Below are 24,860 nucleotides of genomic sequence, written 5' to 3'. Positions count from 1 at the left end.
TCTCAGGTATGAATGACTTTGACTAACTGATAAACTGTGTATTTATCTTGTCCAAATGTAATTATATATTTTGTTATCAATATAATAGAGGGAAACATGCCACGCGGGAAAAATATATTTAAAAACAAAGATGATGTGACTTACCATACGAAAGCGCTGGCAGGTCGATAGAAACACAGACACATACATACACACAAAATTCAAGCTTTCGCAACAGACTGTTAGCTCATCAGGAAAGAGGGAAGGAGAGGGAAAGACGAAAGGAAGTGGGTTTTAAGGGAGAGGGTAAGGAGTCATTCCAATCCCGGGAGCGGAAAGACTTACCTTAGGGGGAAATAAGGATGGGTATACACTCGCACACACACACATATCCATCCACACATATACAGACACAAGCAGACACTGAAATATCTCTCCTTCCCTCTTTCCTGATGAGGCAACAGCCTGTTGCGAAAGCTTGAATTTTGTGTGTATGTATGTGTCTGTTTGTGTTTCTGTCGACCTGCCAGCGCTTTCGTATGGTATATATTTTGTTATTATTTTATGTTTCTACTAGAATATAAGTATAGATAATTAAATACATACTAGTATAAAATTAATTGTGTATGGGAAATCATGTGAAAAATTTTTTCACTCATGTGTAAACCAGAGTAAAAATTTAAATTATTGACTGGAATACTTGGAAAACAGTAATTGAAATATCATTAAAAGACTATGAGCACATTACCACTGCATGAGAAATTGCTTGAAATAATATGTGTGCTTCAGAAGACATATGCACTGTATTTTTCACAGTAGATTTTGGTTCTGCTATTACATGAAGTTAATCTAAACATTGGTGGGTAAGTTAGATTATCAATGACTGGGAAGCAATCATAAGCATCTTATGTCTTGTCATAAAGGACAGGGGCAGGAGGATTGCGATATTCAGATCCTTTTTGTGCCTCAACTTCAGTTTCATCCCCAGGTAATTTCTTCATGTGAATTGCCATTTTCAGTAAAAATTTCAAGTCCTTAATAGCTTTTTGAAAAGGAAACAAAGGAAAAGTTCGGAGTAGGCATTAAAATCCATGGAGAAGAAATAAAAACTTTGAGGTTCGCCGATGACATTGTAATTCTGTCAGAGACAGCAAAGGACTTCGAAGAGCAGTTGAACGGAATGGACAGTGCATTGCAAGGAGGGTATAAGATGAACATCAACAAAAGCAAAACGAGTATAATGGAATGTAGTCGAATTAAATCGGGTGATGCTGAGGGAATTAGATTAGGAAATGAGACACTTAAAGTAGTAAAGGAGTTTTGGTATTTGGTGAGCAAAATAACTGATGATGGTCGAAGTAGAGAGGATATAAAATGTAGACTGGCAATGGCAAGGAAAGCGTTTCTGAAGAAGAGATATTTGTTAACATCAAGTATTGATTTAAGTGTCTGGAAGTCGTTTTTGAAAGTATTTGTATGGAGTGTGGCCATGTATGGAAGTGAAACATGGACTATAAATAGTTTAGACAAGAAGAGAATAGAAGCTTTCGAAATGTGGTGCTACAGAAGAATGCTGAAGATTAGATGGGTAGATCACATAACTAATGAGGAGGTATTGAATAGGATTGGGGAGAAGAGAAGTTTGTGGCACAACTTGACTAGAAGAAGGGGTCGGTTGGTAGGACATGTTCTGAGGCATCAAGGGATCACCAATTGAGTAATGGAGGGCAGCGTGGAGGGTAAAAATCGTAGAGGGAGACCAAGAGATGAATACGCTAAGCAGATTGAGAAGGATGTAGGTTGCAGTAGGTACTGGGAGATGAAGAAGCTTGCACAGGATAGAGTAGCATGGAGAGCTGCATCACACCAGTCTCAGGACTGAAGACCACAACAACACAGCAATAGCTTTTTGTGGAGTTTTATTTCATTTTGTGGTTATCCTGTATTCAGTTCACCTGTTCACTGTAGCTAAGCCAAGGAAATGGAGAATGACCTTCAAAATCCATTTCTTTGTCCTAATCAAAATCTGATAACACTCCATGGCTGTCCAGATGTGCACAATGTTTTTAGCACTCTACCTTGTGTTCTGGGTGAATCCCAGAGCATATAGACAGCATTACAAGCCAGTTGCTATCTTCCCATTGTACTAAAACTATCTTGTCATAAGTTCGAACACTTTGTACCGATTCTTGGATCATACCAATTATGTAACTGAAACCAAAGAAATGCTTAAGCCCAATGTGATTTAAGTGATCTCCTTTATTGAGAAGCCAAAGGGTTCACTTTGAGTAACTCACTTGGTACTATTCATTGTTGTGAACATGCACCAAGATATTGGTTCACTGATGATGATTTTGGCACAGCAAGAAAAGTTTCTGATTCATTATTGCTTAACAGTGGTTGACAAATCACTGATAGAATTAAGTCAAAACAAGGCCCCAAGATTAGACAATATTCCATTAGATCTGTTGATAGCCTTGGGAGAGCCAGCCATGACAAAACTCTTCCATCTGGTGAGCAAGTAGTATGAAACAGGCAAAATACCTCAGACTTCAAGAAGAATATAATAATTCCAATTCCAAAGAAATCAGGTACTGAAAGGTGCAAAAATTACTGTTCATCAGTTTAATAAGTCACGGCTACAAAATACCAACACAAATTCTTTACAGAAGAAAAACTGTTAGAAGCCGACCTCGGGGAAGATCTGTTTGGATTCCAGAGAAATGTAGGAACACGTGAGGCAATACTGACCCTACAAATATTCATAGAAGATAGGTTAAGGAAAGGCAAACATATGTTTATAGCATTTGGAGGCTTAGAGAAAGCTTTTGACAGTGTTGACTGGAATACTCTCTTTCAAATTATAAAGTTGGCAGGGGTAAAATACAGGGAGTGAAAGGCTATTTACAATTTGTACAGAAGCCAGATGGCAGTTATAAGAGCAAGGGGCTCAAAAGGGAAGCAGTGGTTGAGAAAAGAATGAGACGGGGTTTTAGCCTACACCCGATGTTATTCAACCTGTATATTAAGCAAGCAGTAAAGAAAACAAAAGAAAAATTTGAAGTGGGAATTAAAGTCCAGGGAGAAGAAATAAAAACTTTGAGGTTTGCGAATGACATTGTAATTATGTCAGAGACAGCAAAGGACTTGGAAGAGCAGTTGAACGGAATGGACAGTGTCTTGAAAGGAGGATATAAGATGAACATCAACAAAAGCAAAACGAGGATAATGGAATGTAGTCGAATTGAATCGGGTGATGCTGCGGGAATTGGGTTAGGAAATGAGACGCTTAAAGTAGTAAAGGAGTTTTGCTATTTGGGAAACAAAATAACTGATGATGGTTGAAGTAGGGAGGATATAAAATGTAGACTGGCAATGACAAGAAAAGCATTTCTGAAAAAGAGAAATTTGTTTACGTTGAGTATAGATTTAAGTGTCAGGAAGTCCTTTCTGAAAGTACTTTTATGGAGAGTACCCATGTATGGAAGTGAAACATGGACTCTAAACAGTTTAGACAAGAATAAAATGTGGTGCTACAGAAGAATGTTGAAGATTAGATGGATAGATCATGTAACTAATGAGGATCTACTGAATAGAACTAGGGAGAAGAGAAATTTGTTGTACAACCTGACTAGAAGAAGTGATTGTTTGGTAGGACACATTCTGAGGCATCAAGCAATCACCAATTTATTACTGGAGAGAAGTGTGTGTGTGTGGAGGGAGGGGGGGGGGGGGTCAGTAAAAATCATAGAGGGAGACCAAGAGATGATTACATTAAGCAGATTCAGAAGGATGTAGGTTGGAGTAGTTACTTGGAGATGAAGAGGCTTGCACAGGATAGAGTAGCATGGAGAGCTGCAACAGGCCAATCTTTGGATTGAAGACCAAAACAGCAACAACAACAACAACAACATACTGCTGTTGAGACAGTTTTCTGTGTCACTGCTTTCCTCTGAAGATGTTTCTTTTATATCACTCACCAGCAGTTGTAATGCATGGTCAGTGTTAGTGTTGTCATCTTCAGACAGATCACTATAGCTTGATATTTGGCTTAAAATACTAAGTATTTCACTCTGGCAAAATATGTTTATAAATTGGCATTCGAGAAGCAAAAGCAATCATTGGTTTTGAAGTGAAAGTGTATTTTATTTGACATTTCTTATCTCAGAATTAATATGCACACAATTCTGCAGTTGAACATGATAAAAAACAAAAACAAAAGACAAAAGCGATAGTTGGTATTTGTTGCACAATAAACACATACTTCAAAGAAATACAAAGAATGATGTACAGTTGTAGTTACTGCTTCTCTTCTGATAAGAAAACATTAATGTCATCATTCATTTAAACAACACAATGAAAAATAACAAAATATCTTGCCTTGTCATGACAAGTCTTGCCAACCTACTGAACTTTGTTTTTAGAGCAGTTTGCTGCCAACAATTGGAACCCGAAATGCAACCATTCTGACAAGGAGAGACTCATGTGACTGATGTGAATAGGTATGAACCACAGAAGTGAAAACAAAGAAAATAATTTTACAAACCGACCCACACGGATGTGACGGTAAGGGTTGAAAGGAACATACGAGGCTTGTGGCAGCTAATTGTTAGGGCAGGTACATAAATAATCTCCAGCAGGATTTTTTAAAGTTATCTGTTACTTCAAATCCCCTAAGATTCTCCTTTCTGGTGGATTTGTGCAACACAGTGAAGCAATGTACAGTTTTAGGTCTTACAATATGTGTAACATTTGCCTGAATCTCATTGTTATTATGCCTAAACAGATGTTTTCTGCTTTCTGGCTTAAGTGATTACTGATCTTTTTCAGTGGATTGCTACAGCAATACGAATTCACTGTCATTCTAAAAATTATATCTTTCGCATTCCACTGAGGTGACAAAAGTCATTGGACAATGATACGCACATATACAAATCACGAAGCTACCGCATACACAAAATATAGAAGGGCAGTGCATTGACGGAGCTGTCATTTGTACTCAGGTAATTCACATGAAAAAGTTTCAGATGCGATCACGGGAATTAAGAGATTCACCATATCGAGGGTGTTTCAACGATACCAAATTTCAAGCATTACCTCTCACCACGAGCGCAGTGGCCGATGGCCTTCGTGTGACATCTGAGGGCAGTGGCATTTGCATAGAGTTATCAGTGCTCACAGGTAAGCAACACTGCATAAAGTAACCACATAAACCAATGTGGAAATTTGGTGTTAATGGGTTACGGCAAGTGCCTTTGCTAACGGCACGAAATCACCTGCAGTGCCTCTCCAGGGCTTGTGACTGTACCGATTGGACTCTAGACGCCTGGTCAGCTGAGTCTTCATGTCAGTTGGTAAGAGCTGATGGTAGGGTTCGAGTGTGGTGCAGACCTCATGAAGCCACGGACCCAAGTTGTCAACAAGACACTGCACAAGCCGATGGTGGCTCCGGTTGCTGTGTAACATGGAATGGACTGGATCCTCTTTTCACAATGAACGAATCATTGACTGGAAATGCTTATGTTCTCCTACTTGGAGACCATTTGCAGCCATTTGTGGACTTCATTTTTAGGGATGACAATGCACCATGTCACTAGACCACAATTGTACGTGATTGGTCTGAAGAACATTCCGCACAGTTTGAGCGAATGAGTTGCCCACCCAGGTCACCTGAATGAGTTCCAGCAAGAATTTATGGGACATAATCGAGAGGTCAGTTTGTGCACAAGATCCCGCACTGGCAACACTTTTGCAGCATGACTCTGTATTTCTGCAGGGGTCTTCCAATGATTTGTCGAGTTGCTGTACTACATCAGGCAGAAGGAGATCCAACAAGATATTAGGAGGTACAGTGATTTTTGTCACCTTAGTGTAATGTACCATCTTTGGTCCTACTTTTATCAGTGCCGCATAATTGCTAAAGGATAATTAAAATGTTACCTTTACTACTTGTATATATTAGTTATGGTCATTGTGTTGCAGCTTATGGAAATAAAACCGAAGAAAGAAAAAGAGGATATTGAAGAAATTACCCTTGATTCAGAAGAGGAAGAGGTAAGGTTTATTGCAGGATTAAAACTTTCACCTGTTGACTAACCCTGAGAAAATTGTGAAGTAGGTTAGTTTTTGAGGATATGAATATAATAGAGGGAAACATTCCATGCAGGAAAAATATATCTAAAAACAAAGATGATGTGACTTACCATACGAAAGCCCTGGCAGGTCGATAGACACACAAACCAACACAATCATACACACAAAATTCTAGCTTTCGCAACCAACGGTTGCTCCATCAGGAAAGAGGGAAGGAGAGGGAAAGACGAAAGGATGTGGGTTTTAAGGGAGAGGGTAAGGAGTCATTCCAATCCCGGGAGCGGAAAGACTTACCTTAGGTGGAAAAAAGGACAGGTATACACTCGCGCACACACACCCATATCCAACCACACATACATTTATATATGTCTGCTTGTGTCTGTGTATGTGTGGTTGGATATGGGTGTGTGTGCGAGTGTATACCTGTCCTTTTTTCCACCTAAGGTAAGTCTTTTCGCTCGGGATTGGAATGACTCCTAACCCTCTCCCTTAAAACCCACATCCTTTCGTCTTTCCCTCTCCTTCCGTCTTTCCTGATGAGGCAACAGTTTGTTGCGAAAGCTTGAATTTTGTGTGTATGTTTGTGTTTGTTTGTGTGTCTTTCGACCTGCCAGCGCTTTCGTTTGGTAAGTCACATCATCCTTGTTTTTTGATAAATTTTTCCCACATGGATTGTTTCCCTCTCTCTATCTCTCTCTCTCTCTCTCTCTCTCTCTCTCTCTCTCTCTCTCTATATATATATATATATATATATATATATATATATATATATACATACACACAAAATCCAAGCTTTCGCAACCAACGGTTGCCTCGTCAGGAAAGAGGGAAGGAGAAGGAAAGACAAAAGGATATGGGTTTTAAGGGAGAGGGTAAGGAGTCATTCCAATCCCGGGAGCGGAAAGACTTACCTTAGGGGGGAAAAAAGGACAGGTATACACTCGCACACACACACATATCCATCCACACATACACAGACACAAGCAGACATTTTTCGTGCGAGTGTATACCTGTCCTTTTTTCCCCCCTAAGGTAAGTCTTTCCGCTCCCGGGATTGGAATGACTCCTTACCCTCTCCCTTAAAACCCATATCCTTTTGTCTTTCCTTCTCCTTCCCTCTTTCCTGACGAGGCAACCGTTGGTTGCGAAAGCTTGGATTTTGTGTGTATGTTTGTGTTTGTTTGTGTGTCTATCGACCTGCCAGCACTTTCATTTGGTAAGTCACATCATCTTTGTTTTTAAATATATTTTTCCTTCGTGGAATGTTTCCTTCTATTATAACCATATATATATATATATATATATATATATATATATATATATATATATATATATATATATATATATATATATATATAAAGAAAGATGATGAGACTTAAAAAACAAAAGCGCTGGCAGGTCGATAGACACACAAACAAACACAAACATACACACAAAATTCAAGCTTTCGCAACCAACAGTTGCCTCATCAGGAAAGAGGGAAGGAGAGGGAAAGACGAAAGGATTTGGGTTTTAAGGGAGAGGGTAAGGAGTCATTCCAATCCCGGGAGCGGAAAGACTGACCTTAGGGGGAAAAAAGGACAGGTATACACTCGCACACACACACACATATCCATCCGCATATACACAGACACAAGCAGACAGTTGTAAAGGCAAAGAGTTTGGGCAGAGATGTCAGTCGAGGCGGAAGTACAGAGGCAAAGATGATGTTGAAAGACAGGTGAGGTATGAGCAGCGGCAAATAGAAATTAGCGGAGATTGAGGCCTGGCGGATAGCGAGAAGAGAGGATATGCTGAAGGGCAAGTTCCCATCTCCGGAGTTCTGACAGGTTGGTGTTAGTGGGAAGCATACTTCCACTGGAGGCGGGCTGCACGATGTTGGGGCGTGAGCGGAAGACGGCCTAACGGTGTGCGGGACCGTAGCCCAGCTTCATGGAGACGGTTGCGAATGGTCCTCGCCGATACCCCAGGCGCAAGTGTCCCTAATTTGCTGGGAAGTGGCGGTGCGGTCCCCTACGGCACTGCGTAGGATCCTACGGTCTTGGCGTGCATCCGTGCGTCGCTGCGGTCCGGTCCCAGGTCGATGGGCACGTGCACCTTCCGCCGACCACTGGCGACAACATCGATGTACTGTGGAGACCTCACGCCCCACGTGTGGAGCAATTCGGCGGTACGTCCACCCGGCCTCCCGCATGCCCACTATACGCCCTCGCTCAAAGTCCGTCAACTGCCCATACGGTTCACGTCCACGCTGTCGCGGCATACTACCAGTGTTAAAGACTGCGATGGAGCTCCGTATGCCACGGCAAACTGGCTGACACTGACGGCGGCGGTGCACAAATGCTGCGCAGCTAGCGCCATTCGACGGCCAACACCGCGGTTCCTGGTGTGTCCGCTGTGCCGTGCGAGTGATCCTTGCTTGTACAGCCCTCTCGCAGTGTCCGGAGCAAGCATGGTGGGTCTGACACACCGGTGTCAATGTGTTCTTTTTTCCATTTCCAGGAGTGTATATACTTGAAACTCTTTGCCTTTACAAATGTCTGCTTGTGTCTGTGTATATGCGGATGGATATGTGTGTGTGTGTGTGTGTGTGTGCACGAGTGTATACCCGCCCTTTTTTCCCCATAAGGTAAGTCTTTCCGCTCCCGGGACTGGAATGACTCCTTACCCTCTCCCTTAAAACCCACATCCTTTCGTCTTTCCCTCTCCTTCCCTCTTTCCTGATGAGGCAACAGTTTGTTGCGAAAGCTTGAATTTTGTGTGTATGTTTGTGTTTGTTTGTGTGTCTGTCTACCTGCCAGCACTTTCATTTGGTAAGTCACATCATCTTTGTTTTTAGGTATATTTTTCCTTCGTGGAATGTTTCCTTCTATTATAACCATATCATATATATATATATATATATATATACACACACACACACACACACACACACACACACACACACACACTCCTGGAAATGGAAAAAAGAACACATTGACACCGGTGTGTCAGACCCACCATACTTTTGTGTGTATGTTTGTGTTTGTTTGTGTGTCTATCGACCTGCCAGTACTTTTGTTTGGTAAGTCTCATCATCTTTATATATATATATATATATATATATATATATATATATATATATGAGAGAAATTCATAGGATTCATTGTGAAACGCAATAATGTCATTGGAACAAGGAGCTATAGCTATTAAGAGAAAGAATCACAGAGGGCTACCAAGGATGATGAAGACAATGGAAGTGATGGTTGAAAGCATGAGATTTTACCCTGAACTGATGTGGCAAGAAGTCCAAGAATGTTTTATGCAACAGTTATGTTCGCCCGCCATACACTAGTGTCCATCTCTCCCACTAATTCCCAAAATGCGTCTCTATGCATGAAAAATCCATATCCCACTGCCAAGTCAAAACCACATGCATTGTGAGCTTTCCCTCCAAACACATAGGAGTTTTCATTTATAAAAATTTGTTTAGTTCTATACAATCGCTCCATCACATTTTTGCTCTTCTGTTTATTTCTTTTACTGTACATCCCTTCATTGTTTTCAAATGATCTTTCAAAAACTCATCAATAAGGCCTGTGATTTCACTTTCAGATTTTCTACGTCTATGTTTACATCTTTCTGTAAACCACTGTGAAGTGAAGGGGTGCCCCCTTGTACCATTTATTAGAGTTTCTTCCCATTCCATTCACTTTTTGAGCATGGGAAGAATGATTGTTTAAATGCCTGTTTGTGTGCTATAATTAATCTAATGTTGTTCTCAGGATCACTGTGTTAGTGATAATTACAGGATTGTAGTGTATTCCTAAAAACAGACAGGCCAGTCTGTTCACCGTTCGCTGAATGTCCTCTCATTTCCAGAGTTTCTCCACCTCTGCTTTTCAATGCGGCCATGCGTTGTCATCCATAAAAATGAATTCAAGCCAAATGCACCCCTGAAAAAGGGCATGTGGGGAACGAGTACAGTGTCACAATAATGTTGACCACTGCGTTGACCACATTCAAAGATTTGGATGTCATTACACGTGTAAGATGTTATTCCTCTCCACATCGTGAAGCCTAAACAACCAAAACAATCGTGTTTGACACTGCTGGATGCACCCGCATTTGCTGAGAGGTGGGGACACATAATGCACCTGTGAGCATTGTCAGACATGATCGTTTTGATATTCGGGTGCTATGGTGTGGGTAGGCATAGTGTTGCTTGGGTGTACTGATGTCCAAATTTTTGAACACAGTACACATAGTGGCCAACGTTATTGTGACATTGTCCTTCATGTGCATGTTTTCAAAGGTGCATTCGGCCCTCACTTCATTTTTATGGATGACAGTGTTTGACTGCATCAAAATGTCTTGGTGGAGGAGCTCTTGGAATGAGAGAATATTTGCCAAATGCACTGGCCTGCATATCCCCCCTGACTTAATTTCCATCGCACACATTTGAGGTATGTCGAAGAGATGTACTGCGGCACGTCCACGTGCACCGACTACTGTCAAGCAGTTGCCAACTGCACTGGTGGAAAAATGGAATGTCCTTCCACGAGGACTTCTTACCGACCTTGTGGCTAGCACTGAAATACGTTGCAGCGCATGCATTGCCATTCGTAGTGATCACACATCCTATTAAGAACCGTGATTGTCTTTTGTAATGTCCAGGGGACTATGAAAATTGTAGCAACTTCAGTGTACTTATTGTCTTTGCGTCTCATTGCATGTTTCTTTCAGTTACGTTCTGTGCTATACTGTAGCAGTTCTTTCTATGTGTGGTCCAAGTTTCATTGAGCTATGTTACTTGGCAGTTGAGTGTTTGCACACCAGTGTTTAAAGGCCTTTACACAACTAGTTCCCCATGCCACTATGGCACTAATTGTCATGTTTACAAAATGTTTGCAAATACGTTGCGATTCTGCAAACTGAATTATCAAACCAGATTGACAAATAAAAGAAATGAAATTATGTTGTGCCTTTATTTCTTGAATGTATGTGTGTGTTTGTGTGTGTGTCTTAACTGTATGTTAATGTTGTCTTGAATTTACTGTGTCATTGCAGCCTGCAGAGCAGACAGGAAATGGTCTGAGGAAGTTCTTTGCTAGATTCAAAGAGGTAAGGGAAAAGACAAGTGAATACTGTGAAAGTGTTGAGTAGCCCTTGACCCCACAATGGATGTCAAATGGCTGATTATTATTATTATTGGCGAATTCTCCCCAGAAATGGAAGACGTTAAGCAAATAACTCGATCAAATTTTCTTTGAGTTCTTCTTATTCTTCCAATAGACTTACATTCTTTATGAACAGGCTTGTTTGTGCTCATCTGACCACTTTGGTCTGTACTGTTTTTCTTTTGGTTGCTCTGATACAACTTACCATTCGTCTACTTTGTGTCTGAGGTGTGTCTTTCTAGAATGTCGGCTGGTCTTATGTTTGCATTATTTAAGTTCTCTCGAATTTCATCCAGCCAAGGTGTGGAATTCTTAAGTGAGGTTAGATAATCTATTATTCTCTTTGTCAACCGATTTTATGATAGTTGGCTGAGATGGCCAAAGATTTCATTCACCTTTTCCTAATATCAATTTTGATGTTTGAAAATTTTGTTGTTTTAATTGATTGTAGCCTATATGACCGTCTTGGGTGTATCTTCCTCCTAGAATTTTTACGATGATCTTTTTCTCTCTCTTCTTTTTTGATGTCTTCAAGTTGTTGTTTTCTGTAAAGAGTTAGTGTTTCACTTGTATAGAGGATTACTGGGTTTATGACAGTATTGTAGTGTTGAATTTTTGTACCTCTTGACACTGATTTTTTGTTGTCATGGTTTTGTGGTAACCTTGACCCTTTTTCAGTTTTTTGGAGGCGATGTTGCTTTGAAATTTTTTCAATACCTATTGGTTCGATGAATTCTCCAAGGTATGTAAAGTATGTGACCCTGTTTATTTTACCATATTTTGTTTTCAAGTTCTCAGTTTCTGTTTTTGAACAAAATAATTCAGTTTCCTCAAATGAAATTTGTAAACCTACTTTTTCTGGATGTTCTGTGAGTATTTCCAGTTGTTTGACTGCAGTCTGCTCATCCTCTTTTAGTATCGTTAGGTCATCCACAAATGCAAGCTATGGTATGTAGAGGTTGTTTTTGGCAACGCCCAGTCGGCTTGGCTTCCAAACTCCACATTTGTTGAGTTCTTTCTCTCATTCTTCCATAACTTTGTCTTGAACTATGTTGAACAGTATAGGAGAGAGTCTGTCACTTTGTCTCACACCTGTTTGTATGTCAAAGGGTTCTGAGATCTCTCCCATAAATTTTGCTTTAGATTTCATGCCAGTTAGTGTTTGTTTTATGATTTCTCCTGTTTTGGGATCTAATATCCCCTCTTCTAAAATTTTGAATAGTGAGGGCCTGTCTGTTGAATCGTATGCTTCTTTGTGATCTACATATGAGCATACTACAGATTTTGTTATTATTATTGTGAAATAGCCTCACAATTAAAAATTGCACATTAATCAATGGCTATATTCAGTCTGATTGTATTTCATGTTTATTTATAGAGTATAATTCAGTCAGAATGAAAAACTTGTTGAAAACTAAGAAATTGTGAGACAAAATTGCTGACTAGTACTTACCTTCACTAGAAGAATCAGAACTGCCAATAGAGTAATATAAAAGTACGTACTCTATAATAGCTTTGTGAACTAATAGTTCCATCTTCCAGAAGGACAGAGGAATTATTATTATTATTATTATTATTATTATTATTATTTCACTGGGTCCATCTAGTTCCACATTAAGTATCATTATATTTGGCATTGAACTTTGCTTTCTTTGAAGTCCAGATTTCTTTTATTATTTGTGCATATGCTCCTATGTCCATGGGACACTACATCTTCTTTTTGGTTGCTCAGCTTAGTGTAGCCCATTTGCCACTATCTTCTTATGGAAGAGATCTGTATTGCAGACATCTTTGAGTTTGATTTTATGAGTTGGAGGTCTCATTTGGTATTTCTTAACTAAGACATTGTGGTTTTGGGATTTGAGTCAAAAAAGTGAAATGTGTTCTTGCTCAGCCTGTTCCCATCCATTGGTTTGTAACAGCTGTAATATTGTGTAAGTCTTTTACCTATTGCATCTGTAATTTCTCTATTGTAGTGGGTCGGGTGTGCAGTGACTGCTGTGTGTGGCCCATCCTTATAGTGGTCAGGATGGCAGTGGCCCCTTATCCGGGCATTACGGGCATGATGGGTCGACAGTGGCTGTGGGAGTCCTTTGTGAGGGGAAGATCAGTACAGGGAGACAGTTGGCATGCATGTAAACTTTTTATTACACCAACAAGTTAGAGATGTGTGCCCTCGCCCTGTGGCATGGCCAGGGGTCAATCTCTGGGCCGACGGTGAACAGATTCTGCATCTTCTGTGTAGTGGCATAGTGGCTTGGTGGTGCTGATGCAACAAATGTTGAGTCTTCAGCTGGTGGTCACGGTTCGCGCAGTGGCAACTGGCAGTGGTTGGTGAAGCCTCCAGTTTGGTAGCATTGTCTATAAGTGATGGGCTGATGATGATGGCTGTCCTACAAACACTGGAACGGTCTGGCAGCATGGCGGCCACTGGTTATGGCCACCAGCTCAATTTTCTGCCTGGTGGTGCAAACACTGTGAATAGATAATTCCACAGTGACTTGGGTGCCTGACAGCAAATGACTGCACCTCTGGTTAGCGAATTGCTGCATCACTGGCTCATTATGAGAGCCTGGCTCATTATGAAAGCCTTGCCGTATGTTTACGTATCACGTGTTGTGTTCCGTTTGTTGGCGGTGTCATTAACTGCGTACGTTGTACCACAGCACTATTGTGCCATAGACAACCCTTTTTTTGGGGTAGATGCTAGTGTCATATTTGGAGTCCTTATTTGCCCTAATGAATCTGCACTCTCTTTACTCCAATTTTTTGAGGAGGACTTTGATTGCATTCAGGGATAGGATTTTGGCTGCATACATAACTACTGACTTCGGAACCGTATCGTAAAGATGTATCTTAGTGTGTTGTGAAAGGCATTTTGTGTCGCAGATTATGTGTGATATTTGGTAGGCTATTTCACTTTATGTATTTGTTCCTTAAATGCTTCCTTGTCTGATTCACTTTTCTTAATGATATCACACAGTTACTTAAATTTTCCTAATCTGTTGATGTCTCTACATTTCGTCTGGAGTTTTGGAGGGGCATCTTTGATTTTAGTCATTATTTATGTTTTTCTTCAAATGGTATATGCAGGCCAATTTGTTCAGCGGTTTCCTGGAAAAGTTTTATTTGAATAGTAGCAGTTACTACTTCATTTTAAAGAATGGGAATACCATCAGCAAAAGCTAGACAGTCTACCATGATTCTCATGGATTTAGTTCCAATTCTCGTCGGGCTGTAGACAGGTACTATCAATCTTGTTCGCCAGATACAGATGATTTTTTTTAAGGACACATTCAAAAACATCGTAGATTGTCCATTGCCTTCTCCTTAACTCTTATTTTGATCTCAAAGGAATTTGAGAGGCACCACAGGAACTTTGTCGTAGAGTTTGTATCCATTAAGGTGGCTCTAATTAATGCTAATTATTTAAGGTCATTGCAGAATTCATTAAAGATGTTTAACAGAACTTCATGACCTATTGAGTCTTAGGCTTTCTTGAAATCTGCAAGAACTGATGTACTCTTTAGACTTGATGATACTTTTGAGGTTATGGATCTGTTGTCTTTATTGGGTGTTATTATCTTTTTCTTTAATTGTTATTTTTATTTTTACAGTCATATTGACCGACTAGGTTCACGTTAACAACTTCAGTTCCTCTTCTTCCCTTGTTGTTGTTTTCTGTTTTTCCATTATTCCTCGATTTTCTCCCCATGAAGTCTTTTCCTTTTTTCTGTCCTAATTTTTTATTTCTTCTGCTTTGAAAGCCTTCCAAATTTAGTGTTTTCTTTTTAAAATGGATTCTTTATGATATTTTCGATTCTTTGATGTTGTTTTTTTCTAGATCTTTCCATACTTCTGTAATCCATGCTATTGTCGATTTCTTCTTTCAGAAATATAGGAGTATTTGTTTTGTTTGTCTATTTCCATCCATTCAGTAGAAGTGTGCGAAAAAGGTTAATCTTTGTTTGGCCATCAGGATCATCACTGATGTCATTCAAGAGCTCCTGAGTGATGCTCACGTGATGGCTCTTCTGATCAGAATTGAGAAGTTTTGGAACAAACTTCGCTGACCCACGTCTCATGCCCAAAACATCCAAAAAAATTGCATGACATGAGCCGACTGGTATGCCAACATCCTCAGCAATTTCTCTTGTGGTAATTCGAATATTTTCGAAAGCTATTTTCTTCACAGCTTCGACGTTATCATCAGTTGTTGATGTGCCGGGGTGCCCAGAGGGGCGAGGTTTGTCATTGGCGTCTTCTCGGCCATCTTAGAAGAGCTTGCACCACTTGTAACATTTTTTATACTTAGAGTAGACTCACCGTATATGCAACTGTCAACATTTCAAGTGATTTAGAGCACTTGATTTCATTTTTCACATAAAATTTGATACAAATTCTTTGCTCCATTATTTATAATAATCAAAAATCGCCGAGCACACTAAAACACATCTAATCTTTCCACCTGTCAAAAACAGTTGCAGTATGCTGCATGCTTAAAACTGTGAACATCTGTTCGGGACATGTGTACCAACAGAACAAACAAAAAAGATCTATCATAAAATGTACTTTTCCCACGCAATTTGAAAAGTCACCTTTCTATTTGAACAGCCCTTGTATACATGTGTTGTGATGTTGTCAGGGCACAATTTGTACGTAATCCTGCATTTAATTTCCTCATACTGGCCGTTTATGCAGTATGTCACTTATGAGTATAGATGTTGTATGAGTATATAGTATTTATTTCAACTATGTATGCCACATTATGCAGATATGGCTGCATAACTTACTAAGCCACTGATTGATATACTAGTTGATAATAAGCAAATGAGTAGTTTAATACCCATTATTAATGTATGTATTTTTATGCTTAGAGTACATGTCCTTATATGCTAGTCACACTCCATAGATGTTCACTTGTTAGGATAATGTAACATAGGGTTTGTCTGATCTTTGTATATTTCTTGGAACTTTACCTTTGTTCGCTTCTGATTACTGTTACAGAAGCACTTTTGTTTTACTGATAGTGCATAATGCATATAAATCGGTTGTATTACTAAAGGAAAAACATTAATGTAATGTTTTCTTAAACAAGACCAGAGTCTCACTTCATTATGTAATGATGCAGTATGTAAAAAATGACATAGGAAGTTGTTACTTATAATGTTTATCTCTTTTGTAATTGCATATTATCATTTTCTATTTTGGTAATAAGATCTTGTTATTGGATACCACTATGATCAGGCTAGGAATTATTTGGACACCGTTACACAATGATGTTTTGGATGCTGTTTTTGTTGTTACCTATAACTGCTCCCAACCTCTGACATTATAATAGAGTAATTGCTATGTGATGATAGATGTTCCTTTGCATTTGATACTCTTTGATTATACTGTATTTGGTGTTATACTGACAATTTATATGTTTCTTATCTGCTATTAATGACAATATCTGTATGAATTCCATTGAAGTCTGTGTTATTGTTTGTATGCTCTCCATCGTGACATTTATTTATATTGAACATAAGATAACACACCATATGATATTAACTACATTGCGAGTTTTCTCTGGATAGCTTTGCAAGAACTGTAGGTGATTCTCTCTTCATACAGACAATATTTATACTTTCCATTTGACTGCGTATACTACAAAAATTTATGTTTTTACTTCTAGTCCTCCAGTAATAACACTTGTAACAAGTGAAATGGGTTGAGAAATAAAGTTGCATGTGTACAGCTGAAGCCTTAAGATGCTTTACATAACAACTAAATTGGGTGTAGTGGTTTTTGTAACTGCTTTATTGAACAAAGTGTTGGGTTGGGCTAAAACTTCAGTATATGGAAGAAAAGTTGGCAGTGATAAATGAGCTGTTGTGGTGCCCCTTGTGCATAACACTGAACACGTTGACAGGACAATACAGCATAAAGAATAGATGTAGCAGTAATTTGTGATCACTTAAATAATGCTGTTTCTTTGGCGGCTCACCAGAGTGCACCAGGGAGCTGGCCTAGGTGCCCTCTGTAAGTGGACCTGAGAACTGTATGTATGTGCACTCTATGAAATTGCATACACCATGATTGAAGGTACATCATTGTAATTTCTCATAGAGGCAGGCAAAGGCCAACGATTTTGTCGCATAATTTTGTAGTTTCTTGAGAGAGTTTTCCCTTTGATACAGTTGAGAAATTTATTGATACATCTAATTGCTCCCACATGTCATCTCCACGATTCTCCAGCTGATTCCTGCTCACTTCATTGACAGTCAGGAAGTGGAAACTGTATAGTAGTACACCAGTGCAACCTCTGTTTACGACTTCACTTCTGCTGTAGTTAGTCAGTCATTTGCATGTGCCATGGATCATAATTGCAACCTCTTACTGTGATGTGGAATGAGTCAATTTTACAATTCATTTCAGAGTTTAAACTGGATTTGCTCCGCTGTGAGTCAGCATTTAACATTTCCATTTCATTGCATATTCAAATTGGCTGCATTCTAAATGGGTGTTGGTACATGGGGCAACAACACCCAATTTTGGAGATAAACAAAGTTACAAAAAATTATTAAAAAAAACAGGTGAAATATTTTTAAACATTTTTCTTGTGATCTTTGACCAATCCTGCGTATGAAAATCATTATTAATGGTCAACATATTAAAAACAAAGATTCCTTGACTTACCAAATGGGAAAGCGCTGGTAGACAGGCACAATAAAAAAAAAAATTAAAAAAAAATACACACACACAAAATTTCAAGCTTTCGCAACCAACGGTTGCTTCATCAGGAAAGAGGGAAGGAGAGGGAAAGATGAAAGGATGTGGGTTTTAAGGGAGAGGGTAAGGAGTCATTCCAATCCCGGGAGCGGAAAGACTTACCTTAGGGGGAAAAAAGGACAGGTATACACTCGCGCGCACACACACACACATATCCTGTCTGTATACGTGTGGATGGATATGTGTGTGTGTACGAGTGTATACCTGTCCTTTTTTCCCCGAAATTTTGTCTGTGTGGTTTTGGTAAGTCATGGAATCTTTGTTTTTAATATATTTTTCCCATGTGGAATGTTTCTTTCTATTTTATTTATATCATTATTAATGGTCAATTATTTTAAGGAGTTAAGTCTCTCTCTCTCTCTCTCTCTCTCTCTCTCTCCCCCCCCCCTCCCCTCTTCCCTCATTCTTTTTAACAGTGATTTACCTTTTGTAAGCAGCTCACACCAGTATTAATTGCATTATATATGCATGATTAGTAATGTTCCCACTGTGCACTGTACAGGTAGGAGATGCGAATGCTTGAGTGTGATGTAAGTTGTCTACTTGCAGTTTTATGGCATGTTGATTCTTTCTCTGGGGCAGTAGCAATGCTATAAATGAGACAGTTCAGCACCAAAGGAATTGGTGCTATTTTACTATTCAAAATAACGAAGTTCTGGTAGAATTTGATTCCTATTCTCAAATACTACTTCACATGGCCACACTGTTCACATACCAATATTATATACACATTAGGATCTCTCTCACAGTCATATCCCATAAGTCTAGCTACTGATTTCTCATGAGCATAAATGATAGTTTATCTGTAGCAATAACCAATCAACTCAGCTACAGATACCATGATGATCAGCTCATGATCAGACACATTGCACAACACTATAATTCCATGTAGCACAGTCTGGCACACGTGATAAGTCAATGCAGTGTGGTATGCGTGAATATAAATAACTTCGTGCCTAAATGTTTCAAAACAGATGTGGAAGTGCATCACACTTTCCTGTTGCATCCATACATGCTTTGACAATTAATTACTCATTACTGCCATAATAGAGCTTTCCTCATAACACTCTGCTCCATGCTCCATTGAGGATGCCATCTCCTACAAGACTATCTTAAGTATTAGGTTGATGCTTAAGATCATAGTGTTTTTGTTTTGTGTGTTGGTGTTCTGGTTGCTATGGGTTTATTTATTGATTGTCATTTTTTATTCGTTGTTCACTCACTATTTGAGATTACAGATTGTCATTTTATCATTAGCAGATAGTGAGTGGAGCTGTGGGTGCTAGAACATGGAGTGCCAAGTAGAGAAATCAGAACATTTCTGACGTATTCTTCTGTTTGAGTTCAGCAGAGGGGTGACAGCAGCAGAGGCAGTCAGGAACATTTACACCATGTATGGGGATAATGGCATTGGACAGAGCACAACAAGAAAATGGTTTTCTCGTTTAAAAGAGGAAAGTTTTGATATTAGTGGCTCTCCACATTCACGAGGACTTTCAGGGTTTGATGAAGACTGTTTAAACATATTAATCCACAATGATCCACGTCAGTGAACTTGAAACTGGCAAATAACTGATAAACTGCGACCATTCCACCACCGTGCGGAATTTACATGCAGTGGGAAAGGTTCAAAGATCAGGTGTAGCCAAAATAAATAAAATAAAAGAAAAACAGTGTGCATTTCTGGTAGCTCATCATCAATTGGGTCGTGAACAACACTGGCAATTCCTATCCTGTCTCATTACTGGTGGCAAGAAATGGTTTTTTTAAGCCGACATAAGGAAGGATGGTTGAGACTGAACAAAGCAGCAACTTCCTGGTGTCTGATAACGTATTCGGCAAAAATTCTGCTAAGATTAATGAACAGAGGATTTATATCTAAAGTTGAGTATTGGGTAAAGAACAGTTTTTCCTGAGAAAATATGCAATTTGTCTGTTACGAATTATTGATAAAAGATACCTAGAAGAAGGTAGGGAAGTTTATGTCTTTTTTGTTGACTTGGAAAAAGCTGCTGATAGAACTGGTGGAATAATCATAGGTATCCTGAAGCACATTGGTATTAATTGGAAAGAAAGGAAAATAATAAGCAATCTATATATGACACAAGCAAGAGTGAGTGTAGACGATGAGTGTCTGAAGGAATTAAAAATGGGAGAGGGGTTGGATGAGGCTCTTGTCTTTCACCTGTTTAATGTCTATTTACATGATCTGGCTTACAGCAGCTTCCAAGCAGTCAGGTGACAGGAGGAAAGGTGTAAGGCTTGCTGATGACGTGGAATTACATATAAAAATGAGAAGGTAATTAAAACTGTCCTTAAAGGAACTGCACATTAGCTGTGAATTATATGGAATGAAGATAAACGTGAAGTCTACTAAGACAGTGGTTTTCACAAGGCAATTAAGGAAATGAAATGTGATAATTTATGATGATTTATTGAAACAAGTTGATAACTTTGGGTACCTAGGATGCAAAATACCCAATAACATAATGTATAATCAAGAAATTAAAATGAGGATAGCCATTGCAAAAGAAATTATTTCTAAAAGGAATAATATTTTCTGTGGCTCAGTAAAAGAAGGATTAAGAAAAGGGTTAGTGAAATGTTGTGTATTGAGTGTTGTCCTGTGTGGTGCCTAAATATGGACACCATAGTGAAGAGGAGAGAAATGCTTGTAGACTGTTGATAAGTGGATCTGGGGAAGATTGGAAAGGATGAAGTTGAGGGAGAAAATAAAGAATGAGGTTGTATTACACAGGTTGGAAGAGAAGGGTTAAAGATGGGAAACAATGAAGAGGAGGAAAATAAGTAGGTTGAAAAACCAGGGAAGTAGAGACTGCAGAATAAAGGATGCTTGACAGGAACTGGTGAATGGAAATGAGGACAAAAGAGCAAGAAGAAGGTACCAGCTAAGTGACAAGATCGAGATAAGTAAATTATATACGGCTGCAGAAAGAATGGAAAACCAGAAAGACTGCAGAATATTGAAGTTACTCTCAGATTTTCATGATGTGATTCATTAATAGTGTGCTTCCCGGTATTCAGCTAAATAGGCAAAAAACGTCATCACATCACATCATTCCATCCTAGATTTTCCATTGTTTGATCATCACAATACTAAAACATATCAAAAATGTTTTCTTTGTTGTGGTATAACAACTGGACTCTCATGACATTGATGTTGAAAGACAAAGTTGATTACTTTTTGAACTGACCTTCTGAACTCACACTGCCTCTTACCCAGAAATGATCAGCTGTTCAGTAGTAATTTAAGAATTGCATTTTGACCTCTGTTATTTTCAATATTAATTATTTTTATTTTGCAGATTGAAGAGGCAAAAATGAAGCCAGGAGAAGTGTTTAACGTGGAAGCTGATACTCCATTTCAACAAAGAAATGAGGTAACTAAATGTGCTTGATGCAACATCCTATGTTGTATAATACCGGAAGTCTTTATTAACCAAAACTAATTTTGGAATGCATACATATTTTCTGTGATTTTGTTCACCATATTTGATGTAGATGGTGCTGATGGTTTATTAGAATTCATTAGGTGTGAAATATATAGTTCTGTTAGTCACATTGAGGTGCCCCTTGTTGTAGTCCATCCAGTTGTACTTCACAGTTATTAAGGAATTTCATAAGACACCTCAAATTCAGTTAAATCCTTCTGAGCAGTTATACATAACGTTAGCTTTCTGCTGCCGTAGAGTCTCATCTCCTGGTGGAGAACTGTTCGGTATGTTGTAGTATCCTAGAACATATTTTTAATTCAAACATTATGACATTCCTAGACCAAAACAAGCTTCAAAAAGTATCTGCATGGATTCAAGAAATACCACTTGTGTGAAATGCAATGTGCTTTATACAAGGTTTCCAAATGGCATTTGGCACTGAGCCACATCATAGACTGCCACTCTAAATACTCTCATGTAGAGTATCTTCACAGATATGTGATTGACTTGAGGATATTTGACCATTTTCTTCAGGGTTTTTGTTTTCTTTCGTATGTTTAGTTCTGTAGGAGCAAATCTCATGGTTATGGAGTGAGTCAATATGTGGAATTAACATCAGCAAAGTTAATAATGAGTAAAATAAAATTTACATTAATCGTATGCATACAAGAAGCTGCTTGAGTATATATTAGGAAAATCAACAATACAACACAGGAATTAACTTAATTTTTTTCCCAGGAGCACCTCTGACAGGATAGGAAGAGTGAGCCATGCCAAAAATCTTCAATTTAGGCTTGAAATAACAAGGATTACTCCTTTTTTTTTTTTAATTTTTGTGGTAGCTTATTGAAAACTGATCCAGCAGAACTGTAAACCTTTCTGAAAAAGTCAGGGAGACTTGATCCAAATGCAGGTTGTATTTCTGGCTAGTTTTAACTGAGTTAAAGCTGCTCGTTCTTGAGAGTAAGCTCATATTATTAACAACAAATGAGATTAAAGAAAATTCCTGGACTCTTGAGGTTCACAATCTTACATCGCATATTTCTCAAATTGCCCGTTTCCAAATCAAAAATGGGAAGACTTACCCCAGAATATGCTGTCATGTGTCATAAGTGAATGAGACTAATTTTCATGTTTTACCAACACTTATTATAGACACTATTCTAATGGTAAATATAACAGAGTACAGTTTTTGAACAAGATACTGAACACGGACTTTCCATGACAGCATACCATCTGTCTAAAGACCTAGGAATTTGGATTGTTCAGACTCACCAATCATATGCCCATTCTGTGTAATCAAAATATCAAAGTGACATTTTAAGTAATAGAACCCAGTATGTTGTACTGGACAGTGAAAGTAACACTGGATGTGGCCCAAGGAAGTGTAACGGGACCTCTATTTTTTTTTTTTTCCAGTAGGCATTGATGATTTATCAGATGGGATCAGCAGCACAACCTGTTCACTGCTGGTGAAGATGGCTGCAGGAAAATATTTTCGTTGAACGCTCATAGGAAAATGCAGAGAACGGACAAAATTTTCTCTTGATGTAATGAATGGCAGCTCATTTTTAATTGCAATAAATGCAAGATAATGCATGCATCAAAGAGAAATAAAGCAATAGTTCCCAATTACAAGATTACTGATGAACATCTTGAACACATGTATTGTACAAGTACTTAAAGCTAAAAAGTGATATGATATGACACAGTCGTGTAAAATCAGTGTTAAGGAAAGTGAATGGAAGACTTAGATATGTTGGTAGGGCTCAAGTCAAGGCTGTGACCAATGCTAGGCTATTGTGTATGCAGCACTTGTCTAGTAGTCATGATGGTAGACATTGATTGTATTCAAAGATGTGCTGCTAGATGACAATGTGTGATGGCATCAAACAGTGATGGCATCGAAGAGCACTGGTGGAGGAGGTTTTTGAATTAGAGGCCATTCAGTGAATGGACTGGCCTGCCCATTCCCCTGAATTAGAACCTGTCGAGCATGTGTGGCATGAATTGGGAAGATGTATTACACAGCAGCCCACCTGCACCAATGACCATCCAGCAGTTGTCAACCACATTGGTGGAAGAATGAAATGCCCTGCCACAAGAACTCCTTACCAGCCATGTAGGAGCATGGAAGCACGTTGCAGAGCATACATTGCCATCCGTCATGATCACACACCCTACTAAGAAACATGCCCCAGATTTTGTAAAGTTAAGGGAACCATCATGAATTTCAATGTTTTGATAAAGGTGTCATTTATGTTTGTGTCATTACACATTTCTTTCTGTACGATATTGTTGCAGTTCTTTTTATGTATGATCCAAATTTAGTTGAGCTATGTTACTTGGCAGTGGCACATCATATGGAAGTTACTTTTGTCCTTAAGTTTTGCACACCATTGTAAATCGAGTGTCAGATTCCGAGCACACTGATCTCTATCTCAACACTTTTGATTCTTTACCATCCATTGCAAAGGAACTCCGTGCAGAAGACTGTGTGCCATAGAACTTGAACAATGTTGGACAAGGAGAGCCTCACTGAAGAATTACATCCTCTAACAATAGGATACCAAAAGAACTGTATCCAGACAGTCAAACTGAATGGGCATTACAGTCAAAGAGATTCAGACTGAGAAAGGAGGGGGGAGGCAGCTAATCGCTTACTTATCTTAGGTTGGCTCAATCTGTGCAAAGATTCAGAATCTCCATCAGAAATGTAATGTCCATCGTAATGGTGTAATGAATGTCAACTTGAAACTTCCTGGCAGATTAAAACTGTGTGCCGGACCGAGACTCAAACTCGGGACCTTTGCCTTTCGCGGGCAAGAGAACACTCCGCTGCAGAGTGAAAATCTCATTGTGGAAACATCCCCCAGGCTGTGGCTAAGCCATGTCTCCGCAATATCCTTTCTTTCAGGAGTGCTAGTTCTGCGTGGTTCGCAGGAGAGCTTCTGGTAAGTTTGGAAGGTAGGAGACGAGGTACTGGCAGAAGTAAAGCTTTGAGGACGGGGCGTGAGTCGTGCTTGGGTAGCTCAGGTGGTAGAGCACTTGCCCGCCAAGGCAAAGGTCCCGAGTTCGAGTCTTAGTCCGGCACACAATTTTAATCTGCCAGGAAGTTTCATGTCAGCGCACACTCCGCCGCAGAGTGAAAATCTCATTCTGGAATGTCAACTTGCTTTAAATGTGGAAAAAATGTAAGTTAATGCAGATTAATCTTTTCTTCTTTACACGATCAGGCCCAAAGGACCACGTTGTACTTTGAGAGATTGCCTCCACTTCAGCCTGTTTTCAGCTCCTTTCTGCCATTCTTACAGCAATCCCACTCTCTGAAGGTCTTTGGATACGCAGTCACTCCATCGAGTTGTAGGTCTTCCTATGGCCTTCTGCCAGTTGGGGTGGT

The 24,860-nt window shown here is 39.2% G+C and overlaps 1 protein-coding gene across 3 annotated transcripts in view; it reads left to right on the top strand.

The window, feature by feature from the left end:
* The window catches only part of LOC126106472 (zinc finger protein 628-like), a 142,453-nt gene that overhangs the window by 46,990 nt on the left and 70,603 nt on the right, over positions 1–24,860 (top strand). For 2 of the 3 annotated variants that reach the window (XM_049912759.1, XM_049912760.1), the window contains 2 exons: positions 5,962–6,033; positions 21,332–21,406. In XM_049912759.1, the coding sequence (XP_049768716.1) occupies positions 5,962–6,033; positions 21,332–21,406 (147 nt within the window). Of the gene's footprint in view, positions 1–4,403; positions 4,482–5,961; positions 6,034–21,331; positions 21,407–24,860 lie in introns of all 3 variants that reach the window. The other variant, XM_049912761.1, reaches the window with a different exon arrangement.

Source organism: Schistocerca cancellata, chromosome 10 (assembly GCF_023864275.1).
Source record: "Schistocerca cancellata isolate TAMUIC-IGC-003103 chromosome 10, iqSchCanc2.1, whole genome shotgun sequence".
Taxonomy (NCBI): Eukaryota; Metazoa; Arthropoda; class Insecta; order Orthoptera; family Acrididae; genus Schistocerca; species Schistocerca cancellata.
Note: the sequence above shows the minus strand (reverse complement) of the source record. Positions and strands in the feature narration are given on the sequence as shown.